This window comes from Camelina sativa, chromosome 17 (genome assembly GCF_000633955.1).
Source record: "Camelina sativa cultivar DH55 chromosome 17, Cs, whole genome shotgun sequence".
Classification (NCBI taxonomy): Eukaryota; Viridiplantae; Streptophyta; class Magnoliopsida; order Brassicales; family Brassicaceae; genus Camelina; species Camelina sativa.
The window spans coordinates 14,284,744-14,300,208 of record NC_025701.1 but is presented as its reverse complement, the minus strand read 5'-3'; the positions used below and the strand labels follow the sequence as shown (position 1 = coordinate 14,300,208).

The following is a 15,465-nucleotide window of genomic DNA, read 5'->3' as shown; positions in this document are numbered from 1 at the left end:
TTTTTTTTTTTTTTTTTTTTTTTTGGTTATAACTAACATTTTGTTTTAGTAGTAAAGCAAATTTTCAACAATTCACATTAGAATAAGAAAAAATTCCAGTTGATCACAAGATTTATTAAGGACACTTCTCATAAATATCATTAAAATATATTTTTTATTTCGAGAATTTCAATTTTGGTTTTATTTTCCAAAAATACAAAAAATTGAGTTTAAAGTTTTTATGTTCAAAACTAAACACTAAATCTTAAATACTAAACTCTACCCTTAAAAACTAAACTCTATCCCTAAAAACTATACCTTAAATCTAAATTTGTCAATCGAGACCTAGAAAAATAAATTTTACATACTTAAGTTTAATTTATTGTGTTTGTGGTATTTTTTTAAAAAATATTTTGTGGTATTACTAGAAAACAAATTAAAATTTGGTGTTTTGAGGAATTCTTAGTTATTAATCCGTATTTTTTTTTTGTAATTAATATATTGGCAAGGATTTTGAAAAAATAGATAGACCAATATCTGAACAAATTTTGTTTCTTTTCATTTTTATTATCCGACAGCAATTTTTTTTTTTTTTGCATTGAAATTCTAAAACGTTTGACAACAAAAACATTATAAAATAGCTTAAAAACACAAACACAATTAGTTTTTTTATTAAAAATAAAAATAAAATAAACTTTCCTGATCGCAACTGTTTCTGAATTTGCGTGTAGTTTTTTTTTTTAATATTCCATGAGAACTGATGATGGTGCAAATTGTAGCCGCCATTTCCATTGATGAAAAATAATGCTGATAAGCATAGACGAGATGTTGAATTTGAAGTAGGTGCTTGGGTTTTCTTGAAACTAAGACCATAACAACAGTCTGTCACCAAACATGCTTGTCAGAAGCTAGTGGCCAAATATTTTAGATCGTAAGTATCACCATTGGTTGCACTTAAACAAAGTTGCTAAAAACATTAATTTTGAATAAAAGTGAATAAAAGTGAAGTTAACAAACTTCTTAAGAAACTTTCTATTTTTATGGTTCATTTGTAGTATCTAAAATTATGGTCCTTAATTTAAATTTATTATTTTTGAAATTATAATAGTACAATAAATTAAAAAAGTGATAACATAATCCACAACTTCAAGAAGTGTTTGCCTTTTGATCTCTTTCTCTTTGAGGTTTTTGGTTGGCTCCACGGCGAATTCAAACACTACACAGCAAAGAAACAGTTCTTGCTTCTCAGATATTGATGCATCTCTCAACCTTGGCAACACATCAAAAGAAACACAATCAGTGTAATCTCCCTTTGATGATGATCTCTGACTCAAAGCTTCATCACATCCTCCTTGATTATTGTTGTTATCTGCAGTTTGGGATTCACCATTATCCCAAAACTTGGCAGAAGGTTTCTTTGGAAGCTTCCCAAGTATCTGCTTAAACATCTTCGATCTATTTAGTCAACTTCTTCCTCAGATCTGATTCTTTAGCTCTACAAAAGCAAAAAAAAAAAAAAAAAGATCTCAGAAACTCAAAATCCGAATTGAAGAAAGATACTGAACTACTCCTAAGATCAACTCTTGTGAACATAATAATCTTGAGCTTATTATTACTAGATCTCAGAGATTATGAATCATCCATCCAGACAAAGCAAAAAAAGACAAAAAGCAGACAAAACCATGACCCAGAAGCAAATAAAGGTTGTTACTTCATATCATGAATCGTCGTTTCTGGACCGAGAAAGCAAAGATCTAGACTTGATGAATCATGGAAAGAAAAAGAAAAAAAGCAAATTTGGGTTTGACCCAAGTAAATCTAAATAATCGAACTACAAAGACAGAATAAGAAGAAGAAGAAGAAAGAATTTAGCTTTTCATAGCTATTGCTCTGGTTCATCTCATATACACACAACATCAGATTCAAACCTCAATTCTACATTCTACTTTCAGAGTTACAACAACCTAAACCATTTACACACCAAAACTCAAAACTTTTGATTCAAAAGTCATCACATATGCTACAAGCTGAAATCGATATTTGTAACAGAAAGAGGCCTTACCAACGATGGAGCCAAGTGACTGTGAAGAGACTGTGTAGCCTTTTGCCTCACTTCCTCGGTCGTACCAGCGAGACAAGAAGTAACAGCTCCACTTAGCTTCTCCACCATCTCTCCTTCGCCTTCATCCGCATAAGCTTTGCCGTGTTTCATAGCTGCTTCCGAGCTCGGATCCTTAAATCCTCCTAGCCTTCATATATATCTGCCGGATCAAAACAAAGAATAAACACACAATTTCCTATCGACTAAATAATTTTCAATTCCTAATTAGCAATTCTTAATCTTAACCAAATAGATCAAAACAAATAATAAACAAACAATAGAGATATCACTTTCAAAGATCTATTTTTTTCAAATCAAACGTTGATTGACAATAGAGACAAGTGTAGAAATTGGATCATACCTCATTAAGATTAGACTCCTGCTTGGGTTTCCCGAATCGTCCATGGATGTATGACGAGTTTCTTATTCAATCAAGATGAAGCTCTTCCTCAATGATGGAAAGAGAAAAGACAGGGATAAACAAACGCCAAAAACACTGCTTTTTCTTTTTTCTTTCTTCTCCTAAAATTTTATTGAGTGGCTGACACGTGTTAGCTAAGCATCGTTCCTAAAATGTCTAAGCTAAAGATCGATTGTTAGTTAATTAGGATTTTTGATTTCTTTTAAAGCTTTTTCTGCTAACAACTTTTGCTTAAATGCAACCAATGGAGATGCTCTTATGAGGTTATGGAGATGATTGGAAAGGCGGCTTACAGACTAAAGTTACCAGATGACTCAAAAATACATCCAGTATTTCATGTACCTCAGATTAAGAAGGTCTTGGAAGCGCATCATCAGATTATTCCTCTGCCAGATCTTTTTACTGAATCCGAGGAGTTGTCAATTGAACCGAAGGAAGTACTTAACACCCATTACAATGATAAGGCTGTGATGGAGGCATTAGTTTGATCGAAAGGTTTGCCTGATCATGAGAACACTTGGGAGGTGGTCAGAGAATTGTAGAAACAGTTTCCTACAGAACGTTTGAGGACACGTTTCATTTTGAAAGGGGGTATTGATAAGCCTCATCAGGTGTATATAAGAAGAAATTATAAAGGAGGAGTAGCATGTGTGGAGCAGGAGAGGAACTCTTGCAAATAAAATAGTTCATTTGCTTATATACTTTGTAAAAAGAATATTTTTCATTATGTTGTTTGTGAGGAAACAAATATCACATGTGACTATTGGGAGAGACGGTTATTATCTAGTTGGGTCTACAACTTTTAGTTTTTTTTTTTTTTTTTTAAAATACCACAAAATGAGTTTAAAGCTTTTATATTCAAAATTAAATCCTAAATTTTAAACACTAAACCCTACCCCTAAAAATTATTTTGTTATTATGTTATTTATAATAGTTTGTGATTAAAAATTCGGTTTGCTTATATTAAACTTTTTGTATTTTAAAAATGTTTATTGAAAACCTGTCAATAAAACATTTGCATGTAATGAAAAAAATTGTTTAAACTTTTGTCAATTAAACACAATTCTTGTTATAGTTGTGAAGTAAGTAAAAAGATATAACTAACATGTAAATAAATCAACTAAATATAGCTAGTGAAAGTTCTGAAAAACCTCTTTGAAAATAACATTTATTGTTTTTTTTGTGGCTTCCCTTTCTTGTGTGTAATAAGCACCTTCAAACATTGAATATATTTAAATTTCAACTTAGTTTTATTTTTCTAAAGAACGGTGACTAAAAGAAAAATATAACTTTTTAAAATAGATAAGATAATATATCTATATCTTTTATTTTTTTAATTAATTTTTAAAATCTAAGCCGTGTTATATTTTATTCGATTAAATTTTTGATAAAAATTTTAACCTGTGCTGGAAAAGTGTTTTGATTAAAATTTGTGGTTATATAGATTTTATTCGATTATATTTTTAAATCTTAAAATTTTTTTTATGAATTATTTTTGATTCTAAAAGTTTTTTTTTTAATTTTCTACAATTTATTTTGTTTAATGTGTCCCTAATTTTCGTTTTAAATTAATTATATTTATTTAATTAATTTTAATTAAATTTTTTTAATGACAATTGAATGTAAGTTTTACACATTTTAAAGTTAGTTCATATTTTTATTTCCCAATTAATATAGTAGGATAAATTCTATATACTTAAAATTTAATCTACTGTGTTTGTTGTATTTCTGGAAAAAAATTTGTGGTATTTTTAGAAAAAAATCTTAAAATAGGTATTTTTGGAGAAAACATATATTAAAATATGGTATTTTGAGAAATTCATCTTTTATTAATTATCTGTATACTTTGTTTTTTTTATATTAAATATATTGGCAAGGATTTTGAAAAAAAATGGATAGACCAATGTCCCTAAAACGATTGACAAAAAAAATATACTACTAGTATAAAATAGCTTAAAAACACAAACACAATTAGGTTTTTTTATTAAAAATAAAATAAAATTAACTCTCCTGATCGCGTCTCTTTCTGAATTCGCGTTTAATATTGCGTGAGAATTGATGATGGGTGCAAATTGTAGCCGCCATTTCCATGAATCGTGATTAGCTGCTTATCTTCGTTTCCCCCTTTTGTTCCAAAAAAAAAAAAAAATCAAAAACAGATTCAACAAAATCCAAACTTGAAAGCATTTAGGTGTCCGATTGACAAAAAAAAACCCATCTCTTTCCGATCATGGATGTGTCGAAAGTTGTGAGCTTTTCTCGGAACTTCGCCGTCTTGGTCAAAGTCGAAGGACCTGTAAGCAAGCCCCCTTAATCTCTCTCTCTTACCCAGTTCGTATTTTTCAGATTCTATCCATCAAATTTAATCTAATTTTTCATACTTGGTGTCGATGTTAAGGACCCAAAGGGATTGAAGATGAGGAAGCATGCTTTTCATCAATACCAGTTAAGCATAAAGATGAAATCTTTTTTTTTGTTTGTTTTTTTTCATAAGATTCTGTAGTTTTGTTTTCTCTCTTGGGAACTTTTAATGTGACTTGTAATTTTTTTTGTTTGTTTTTGGAAGTTCTGGTAATACATCACTTTCAGCTTCTGGGATCTTGTTTCCAAGACGAAGCTTGAGTGGTGGTGAGGTTGCGGCAAAGCTTATGGCTGAAGCTGGTCAGGACATGGCCCTGGTTTTGACTGTTGCTTCTGTTGTTGAACCATTCTTAACATTAGGCCACAGAACAACTAGCATCTCTCAGGTTTGATATATATATATATATATATATGCTTATGGATGTTACATGTTTTTGCTTGATTGCTACTTCAATCTCTGTGTCTTTTTTCTTTTTTCGGTAAAGGACCCGGTGAAGTTTATTCCAGGTGCTCGGATTGAGATTATGGTGGAGGTATACTGATATTTGAATAGTTTATGTTGAATGTTGAGTTGTTTGGAGTTTTCCGGGTGTGATTTAGATGGTTACTCTTTTCAGGGTCAGCTAAATTCAGAGAAGGAAGCTCCTTTTTGGGTGCCTGCGCAACTCCTTTCGCTGGTATGGGTGAAAGTACTCTTTTTTTTACCTTGCTATTAGTGATTCATTCTTGGTGATTCCCTGTGAGGATATTATGTGTTTTTTTTTTTTTTAACTTTCTTTCATGCATGCATCCAAAAGCAGTTGAGATTGTATGGAAATGTTGTAGTTCCCTCTATTTGTTTTTCTGTTCTGATGCTACTAATATGTTACAAGGTTGATGTTCCTGTATCTTCCGCTGCACTTCAATCGCTTATTGAAGCTTGTTCTGGTTCAAAAGATTCCGGATGGGATGTTGGTTGGTCTTTGGTTTCTGCTGCTAATGGTTCCCAGCCTTCAATCAAAGTAAGTCAAATCGAAACCCCTGGCTCATTTCAAGGGAACCATTCTGATTGTTTGAACTTCTACCTGTAATTGCTTGAGTACATGATTCGTGTTTGCATTTCCCTTCTTTGAATTGAAAATTTCTGGGATTCAGTTTTCTATCATTTTTCCAGATTGGACATTACAGCAAGCCCTTAATGCAACTTGATGAACCACTCGATGCTAAGTTCATGGCCAAGTCTGCCACTCGAATGGCTCTTCTAGGTGTCCCCTTAAGTTTACTGGTAAATATTTCCCTGATTTTCCTCGGATTTGTAGTTCATCCTAATGTTACTGTACCTTGTACTTTATCTCTAACCATAGTTTACTATGCGTCGTGATGCAAATATTTGTGAATCAGGGTCAGCCAAACATGAGCTTTGCTTCATCGAGTAGCAAGGGTGATACACTTGTAGCACTAGGATCTCCATTTGGAATCCTTTCACCTGTTAACTTTTTTAACAGGTAGATAATGGCTACGCTAGCGTTGCTATATTATAATTGATTAGAGGTCGTCAAGTTTTCCATTCTCTTGATAGTGTCAGCATTTAACTCCAGGAGTCTAAACTGGTTTGAAACAGCGTATCAACTGGCTCCATTGCTAATAGCTATCCTTCTGGATCCCTAAACACGTCACTGATGATAGCTGATGTTCGATGTCTCCCTGGTATGTACAATTATCAGTAGTTCTTTTATAGCTCTAACTGTTTCATCTTAAGAGCTAATATTTGTTCCGTTCCGGTTCATTTCTTTCAGGAATGGAAGGGGCTCCGGTGTTTGATACGAATGGGAACTTAATTGGCATTTTGATTAGACCACTAAGGCAAAAGAATAGTGGCGTTGAAATTCAGGTTTGTCAACGCCAACCTCATTTCCTGTATGGTCATTGAAGTTTTATTGTAATGTTTCATGCAAAACTGTAGCCTTCGGTAGCAGCTGGTGGTTCCGTGGGGAGCAATCACAACTGCTTGCAGCCACTTGCTACTTGAGGAACCATCTGAAGAAGGGAAAGCAAAGCAGTGGGGGAGTGAAGTACCAAGTGTTAAACCAGATTCTGATATTCCTGCACAAGTGGCTATTGAGAAGGCGATGGAATCAATTTGTCTTATTACGGTCAATGATGGTGTATGGGCATCCGGAGTTCTTCTAAATGAACATGGTCTCATACTAACAAATGCTCACCTGCTCGAGCCGTGGAGATATGGAAAAGGTGGTGTACATGGTGAAGGGAACGACACTGGTTTAAAACCCTATGTCTTAGGAGCTGAGGGGTTTTCTTCCACGAGAAGTAAATTTTGGGAACAGAAGAGTCAAACATTGCCACGGAAAGCTCCCGCAGATCTTTATTCGTCTGTTGGAGAAAACATCAGGGAATACAAACACAACTTGCTTCAGACTGCGCATGGAGACATACGTGTACGGTTGTGTCACCAAGATTCTTGGACTTGGTTTCCTGCAAACGTGGTCTATATTTGCAAGTCACAGTTAGATGTTGCCTTACTGCAGCTAGAATATGCTCCTGGAAAGCTCCAACCGATTGCTGCCAATTTTTCTTCTCCTCCTTTGGGTACAACGGCACATGTTGTTGGACATGGACTCTTCGGACCAAGATGTGGTAAAGACTTTAATTAATCCTAAAATTACCTTGTTGAATCTGATTTTTGATCAATTCTTGCTTATGTTGTGCTTCCGTAATCTTGCATAGATTTCTTTGCACACCCTGAATCTACATTCTCTTGTGCGTTACATGTGCTAAGTTTCCTTAAATGGAATAAAGAAAAGATCCCCTTTGTTCTTCCGTGATAGTTTGTGTTATCTAACATTTCGTTTTGTTATTAGGGCTTTCTCCGTCCATATGTTCTGGAGTTGTAGCAAAGGTAGTTCATGCAAAGATGAGATTGACGCAATCCATTTCGCAAGAGGTCACAGAGTTCCCCGCTATGCTTGAAACAACAGCTGCTGTGCATCCTGGTGGTAGTGGTGGTGCTGTTCTCAATTCAAGTGGTCATATGGTTGGACTTGTTACCAGGTAAAAGACAATCTTTCTTCTCAAATAAAATTTGATATGAGATGGGTTATTAGAAACGGACAGAACTGATACAGCAATGAAGACTTCTCTAATCAGGAATGGTAGTTGATTGTTTATTGGTTTGCTTACTACAAGATTTTTATTGTAGATGCTATATACTTGTCTCTAAAGTAGTCTCTTGTTCCAAAGATAAAGCGTCCTTTTTTTGTTTTAATATATATTATGCAGCAACGCAAGACATGGAGCCGGGAAAGTTATACCGCATCTCAACTTCAGCATCCCATGCGCAGTCTTGGCACCAATTTTCAAGTTTGCAGAAGGTTTGTCTAATCTTGTTGGTTTATTTTGCTTATGGAAGGAGAATGGAAAGTATGTACTTGTATCAAAAAGTGTTTGTTTATTGTTGTTCCATCTTAAAACAGATATGCAAAACATGGAGCTCCTTCAAACACTTGATCAACCAAACGAAGAACTCTCATCCGTTTGGGCTTTGATGCCATCACTATCACCCAAGACTGAGCAGTCTCTTCCCAGTCTGCCTAAGTTACTCAAAGATGGTAATAACAAACAAAAGAAAGGATCTCAGTTTGCAAAGTTCATTGCAGAGACCCAAGACATGTTTGTAAAGCCGGCCAAGCTTTCCCGCGACGTTATCCCTAGCAAGTTATGACAAGATTGGCTTCTTTGCAGAGTCTGTGCCTTCATTTCCCCCTTTTGTTGGAGTGACAACTTTAACTTTTGTATAGACAGATATTACAATGTGTTGCTACTGTTTCTGGATTCATCCGCTTGTAAAATATGTAAAAATATGGTCGCAACTGTTTTATCAGTCTTCAAACTGTGATTCTGCTTCTGCTCCTCATATGTTATTAGCATAATAATATACTACATATGAGCTTGTGTGCGTCGTCTAGAAAATTGCATGTAGTATGTAGATTATCGATAACAATCTGGAGGAGGAACATGAAAAAAGATATTACTAGAAAATTGCATATATTCTCTTTCCAGAACTACATATCCCATCATGTTTGTTTCTGTGAAACATACCATCTCTTTGATAAACAAATAATCATCTCTAAGACCACAATTTCCCCACTCCATCTCGTGGTTGCAAGCCCTACCCAACACAAAGAGGCGGTACCATATCCAACCTTGATTCAGCCACTAATAATGAACTATATCCACAAACTTTCCACTAAACACACCTTGCTTTCACAAGGCTAAATTGCGTATATCTTTTGTGGTCTCAAAGTTGTCAGAATTCATGCATCAACATTGATTAGCTGGCCATGAAGTGAATCCTTCCGCACAATTAATGTAGTTGTCTTCTTTGCTCGTGATAGCATAGTATCCTTTTATGTGTTCTCCAATTCTCATATTTGAATGGAAACAAAGATGAGTATATAGTATATACATCCGTTGGAGTTTATGTGGTGTGTCGGTAAAAATCATATGTAGACTGAATTTAAGAAAGAAAAATATGTTGACTGAATTTAATGGGTAATTAACCAAACTGAGCCAGGGGCAAATGTCAGTAAACCGAACCAGCCTTAACCAAGGATTATATCTCTAATAGATCTTAATTTAACGTTGATACTAAGGTCTTTTAACACAGAACTTCATATATCATACAAGGTACCGATCTTCAACATAAGCAGAGTATTGATTGATCAATTACTATCACTACATTCTACATATGAACTAATTTAATGGGTCATCTCTCTCTAGACTTCTACTATCTCTCCTTGACATTAACATCAATGATATATTGTGACAACACTAAATACCACATACCTTCTCTTTTGATAAATAGAACCACATGACTTTGTCAATTTAAACCCAGATTTTTGGAACAAGTTATATGTTAAATTTTAGAAAGAAAAAGACGATTATTTCTCTCTCTAACAGTGAGTTCGCCCTAGCCGCCGAGTAACTCGAATTCTGATATTCGTTTACCCTCTCCGGTAGCCGGCACTCCTCGCTGGTGCCGTGAGAGGGTCCCTTTCTCTTTGCTTAGTTTTTGGTGTCTTTGTCTCCGACTTTGTTCGATCTGGTTTGGTTTGGTGTAGAAGTAGGCTTCTTGGCTTGGTAAGTAGATCTCTTGGTCTGGCTTCTTCGTTGATCTGCTAGATTGCTAGTCGGCTTAGTTTGTTTTTAATTTAGGGTTCTTTTAAGCAGAAACTTGGCCTTCGATTGGGGAATCTTCTGGTTTGTTTGGTGTTTAGAGCTTGGTTGTTGAAGAGGCGGATGGAGCTGTCAATTCTTTTGGGCTTTGTGGTTGCAAAGAAGAAGTTAGTACTTTCCGGATCGGGTAGATCCACGGTGCGACTCGAAGACTAATTTTCCTTCTTTGTTTGATCCCTCCCTAGTGTTGACGCTGCTCATTTGTATCTCATCGTCTGAAGCCGTCAATTTTGTTTGTTTGGTTGTGATTGTGTTACCCGCCCAGCCTTTGTCGTTCCTTTCACCCTTGGTCTGCTCACCTTCCTTTGATTCCCATTTGGTTCTTTCCCTTTTTAAGCTTGGGCTCTGTTTTGTTGGGAAGATATGCTAGTCTTCTAAGTTGGCAGTTGTTGGTTCTTCTCATGTTTTGTTGTTCGTTTGTTGTTGATAGCTTCTTGTCTTTTCCTTGTTCTCATTTGAGTTTGAGTGTGCAAGTGGTTAGGCTTCGCTCCTTGTCTCTGCTTTGCAGATCTGGTTAGATCTGATTGCGTTTTGGAAGGCTTCTATCTAGACGGTAAAGGACGCTGCAGTCGTCGTCGTCGTATCCGGAAGCGTGTTCATGTCTTCGCTTGTCGGGTTATGAAGGCTTGGTTCTGGTTCTGAGAGATCAGCTCTCAAAAGGATAGGAAGTGGCTGATGTTATTGTTGGATTGGCCGTGGCATCCTTGATAAATCTCTTCTGCAGGACTTCAGAGAAGAATTCCTCTTGCTGATTAAGACTAGTATGTTTAGTAAGGTTTAAGCCTAGTTGCCTTTGCTTATGGTTTAAGGGTTTGTCCTCTCTCGTTTTAGGTTTCAGTTTTTAGCTTTGTTTTATGTATTTTGTGTTCATGTTTAGACTTCGGGGAATTCTCTTTTTTTCGCCGGCTTAGACTCTGGTGACATTATGTTGTCTGCCGGCTTTGTATCTCACCCTCGTACCAAAACGTTCATTAATAAAATTTGAGATGACAAAAAAAAAATAAAAAACCCAGCTTTTCATTAAAAGATAAAACATACTATTACTACAGTTGGTTATAATTACTTCATTAGAGATTAAGTAGAATCTATCTATCAACTTGTTACTATTTAGATATTGAAGTTGAAAAATAGCCATACTAATATGTTGCTTTTTACAAGTATATCCATTTATGCATTTTGCTTTTTAAAAAGATATTGCGTTGTTTGAATATACATTTTTGGGAACTTTGTGTTTTTTGAAACTACATACAAAAAAAAGTTTCCTCCCTTTTTAAAATTAAAAAAAGAAAGATAATGTTCTCCTATGTTTATTTTATAACCATCTAAAACTATGAACAATAAATGTATAACATCATTCCTTTGTTTGTCCTGTATTCGCAAGTTCTTGGACAGAAACAAAACGAAACATTCTTTTTCTTATTTTTGGTATAATAACTGAATATGCTTACTTTAATATTTTGATTGTGATGCAAAAGAATCGAAATCAACTGCCAATCAAACTATGCGAGAACACTGTCGAAGAAAACAACAAAATAATGAAAAGAAGGAAAAAAAAAAACATTAACCTTCTTTGGCAAAAAGCAAGTATTCCAAGAAAAAGAGCAATCTCGAGAAGACAAAGTAACATTGAAATTCGAGAAAATAGAACGAAATTTAGGGGAATTACAAAATAAATTAATTATCTGACAAAAATCTCCGTTTCAAAATATAAAATGTTTTTGAGAAGTTTGTTGTTTCATAATATAAGATGTTTTCAAATTTCAATACAACTTTTATATTAGTTTAGTATTTTATATTATGCAGTATTGTTTCTGATTGGTTGAACTTGTTAAAAGTAAAGTCTTCTTAATATGCGTGCTTTGCTTAAAACATCCTATATTTTGAAACGGAAGGAGTACTGTAGTAATACACTAAATAAAGACGAGAATTTTTGTTTTTTTTTTTTGCTGTAATTAAAAGAGAATGGAACTTTAGGGAAGAATGAGAAAATCCCTTGGAGTTATACAAAAATTCGTTAGTTTCCCTATGCTAATGCTTTTGCTTTTCTTTTTCCCAATCTGCCTCCCACATGCATCATCGTTAATATATATTGACAGTTTGACACATACGTAGTACGTGCATACACACACCCATATATGCATTAAAAGTATTTGCGTATATCCTCATTTAATTTTGATAAAGCGTATACTCTTTTGAAAATGAGTAATGACTTTTTCTAATAAGTTATTTGGTGAATGGATTTTGTTTTGTGGTTATGTTGTGAGAAATTATTACCAAGAAAGAGAGGACGATGACTAGGAAGAAGAGATATAAATAAAAAAAGAAAGATATGAGGATTTCATGTACATATGTAAAAATCGAGCTAGTCGAGAGAGTGAAAGAGCGAGGGTTTTTTGCGGCTCATGCAAAAACTAGTTGTTGATTGACATAGTATTATTGCAAACAGAAGTTTTTCTGTATGTGTACATTTATTTTCTATAACCATACCAATTGGATGAGATTTTTTTTTCAATCCTCTCATATCAGTACAAGAATATGCAAACCTAGTAGCTATAACCATATCGGAAATAATCGATACGGCTGATCGCAGCACCATTTATGTACAAAAAAATATGTTACATAAACCGAAATTTGAACCATTTAAAAAATAAATATTTGGTTTTACATTGAAAACTATATCAACCAGTGATATACATCCTGAATGTATAATTATTAATGCTGACCTTTCTTTTTAATTCACTTACAACGCTAATCTTTGGCTAAATGATTCTCTGATTCATGGTTATCTCATGATATATCCACTAAAATATTGAAAAATTTGCAATAGTATATATAGTTTAAACGCAAATGTAAACATGTAGCAAGATGTGATATGTTTTAGTTTCGATACATAGTCCTAAGATCTAATTCTCTTATTTTATTAAAAAGTAATGAAAAGCAAAGATAATGTAAGGAAAGAGACGAGGGAGAATAAAGTAAAGATTGGAAATGTGAACCCATTAGGGGTTGGCAGTGAGTGAGATGGAACATCACATGCACTTATGCTCTATTTTGTCCCTTTCCTCTTGGAGCTTTCACTTCTCGATAACCTTCTTCTCATTTGTTTTTCTTGCAACTCTAATCTAACCCCATTTCTTATTTTAATTCTTAAAGATTCTGATTGTTTTGTTTCTATTCATGACTTAGCTAGTAATAATATATGATGTGATAATTTGATCTACCATGCATATACAGTCTCAAATACAATTAGACAATAGTGGCTATTTCGGAATATAAGGCATGACTTTTCCAAGACCGTCGTAGTCACCCAAACGTGATTTGATTTTGTGACGTCAATCAATATGAAGTAACTTTGATCAATACTATAACCACTGATATTTCAAACTACCTAAGATTTATTTCAAATGCACGTTAATTCTCTAATATGGGGTATTATATTGTTCATTGCTATCATTCTTGGGTGTATATATTGATTAAACATTCTCCAACTTGCTAAAAATATTGTAAGAAATCTCTTGAATTATTACTAACATCTTAAAAGGTGCAACTATTATTATTATTGTAGGGGGAGGCGTACGATATAATAATTCAAACCGACGCGTATAAACTATAGTGAGCTTGTATAATAAAATAGATATGTGTATATTATATGTTTTATTGGAATGTATATATGCTAAAATAAAGAGATGGAAGTGGGATTGATAGGGTGATGTGGGTCTAGGGATTCACTCCAATTCCACGATATGCAAAAGAATGTCACTTATCGTGATGAGTGAAGTTCCTCGATCCCTCTGAAAGATTCACCTGTTACATTCTCCTTTATTGTCTCTATCTTTTTCTTACTATTACATTTTCAATATATATTAATTTAATCTAAGTTATTCGATTAGGGGGGATCTAGGTTCAGTTTAAGATACGATTACAGAGATGTCAATATTAACCCGCCTTGTTATAATGTAATACCAGGGCTAGTACTAAAGACAAAAAAGTTTCCGTAGATAATGAAAAAATATTGTTGCAAAAAGATACATTTTTAAGGTTTTCTATGCATTTTTAATAAGTAATTAATGATACATTGTAAACTTCAACAAATTTAACATAATACTATTGGTTCAAGTTATGAAAAATTGTTAATCACAAAAAAATATTACATTTAAAATCAGTTTTTAATATGTGTGAAAATTCTAAAAATTGAATTAATAAGGAACAGAGGGAGTATTTACTTGCTTTGATTCGCACAAGCATTTACAATTAGTATCTATTTTATTTTTCATCATTTTAAAATCAAATAAATGGAGAACAGAACCAAAACATCAACTAGCTAGGTTATGTTTAAAATAATTACTAATATTTCATCAGACTTGTTTTGGTACCCCAAATTGATTAATAGTGATGTTTGGGAAACTAGTTAATTTTCTGATGAGTATCAGTATTTTCGTAGTTCAGTTGATATAAACCCATTGAGATCACTATCTTTTCGAATTCAAGAAACAATGAGTTTTTTTGTGTGTGTGGAAATTAGTTCTTAATTTGTGCTTTTTAAATTAGCGTAGAACAAACAAAGAGGATAGAATTTTATCAAAGTTGTCACTGGATTATTTGAGAAAATGATATTCTTTAGACAGACTAATCATATCTATCTATCGATGATTCATTGAGTTCTTTGGGGCTTATTCATTGAGTTCTTTGGGGATTATTTGAGAAAATGATATTCTTTAGACAGACTAATTATTTTTACGACTTTAGGCCTATTTTCTGCAGCAATACAATGTTAACTTTATTATATTCACGACCAAAAAGTGTGAAAGAGAATTAGCTCAAAACATATTAACATTAGTGATATGACTTTTACAATTACCGTGAGAAAACATAACTTAGAGTCTTCCACTAACTTCGATATATTTGAAAATAATTTATTATCAGATAACACATTTTGAACCTTTTATCATCAAGTTTTTTTCTTTGTTAAGAATAGAAATATTTTATTAGAAATGATAGTGGTTTAGGGTTTTAATTTCGGATTATAGATAAAAGAATATGTTACAAAGATACAAGCTGGAATAAAGAGAAGATGATGAGTGGGTATTCATCACCAATTTATGAAGGTTTCTAAAATTTTTGTGTTGTTTTACTAATTGAGAGTCATATATAGTATATTTGTTCCTATACAATTTCTGAAGTTTAAGGGCAATGCACTCCGGCAACCAGGCCATGACAAGTTGGAGATATACAGTGGAGACCATAAGATACGTAAAGACAACATTATAATTGCGGGTAAAATTAAGGGATATTACTTCTTTATTAACAAAAGGTTTAACAATTTATTTTTGATATATATTTTTCAATTGATTGTGTATTTTATTACACGGTT

The 15,465-nt window shown here is 33.4% G+C and overlaps 1 protein-coding gene and 2 long non-coding RNA genes across 4 annotated transcripts; 2 read left to right on the top strand and 1 right to left on the bottom strand.

Moving 5' to 3' along the window:
* Window positions 981-2,858, bottom strand: LOC104757173. Of its 2 annotated transcripts, XR_762377.2 has the most exons (4): window positions 2,844-2,858; window positions 2,442-2,602; window positions 2,042-2,240; window positions 981-1,474 (listed from the first exon to the last, which is right to left on the bottom strand). It is a non-coding gene; the product is annotated as an uncharacterized LOC104757173 (long non-coding RNA). The 2 variants fall into 2 exon arrangements; XR_002036297.1 differs by lacking the exon at window positions 2,844-2,858 and having other exon boundaries at window positions 1,044-1,474; window positions 2,442-2,659.
* On the top strand, window positions 4,525-8,772 carry LOC104757172 (glyoxysomal processing protease, glyoxysomal-like). The gene is made up of 14 exons (XM_010479897.2): window positions 4,525-4,797; window positions 4,900-4,946; window positions 5,068-5,248; window positions 5,348-5,395; window positions 5,480-5,539; window positions 5,735-5,863; window positions 6,016-6,126; window positions 6,243-6,346; window positions 6,463-6,548; window positions 6,638-6,732; window positions 6,818-7,496; window positions 7,721-7,910; window positions 8,139-8,230; window positions 8,333-8,772. Exons 1-14 carry the CDS (start codon window positions 4,732-4,734, stop codon window positions 8,578-8,580), a joined length of 2,136 nt encoding a protein of 711 aa, XP_010478199.1. The 5' UTR covers window positions 4,525-4,731; the 3' UTR covers window positions 8,581-8,772.
* Window positions 9,639-11,040, top strand: LOC104757171. Its single transcript, XR_762376.2, has 2 exons — window positions 9,639-9,998; window positions 10,089-11,040. It is a non-coding gene; the product is annotated as an uncharacterized LOC104757171 (long non-coding RNA).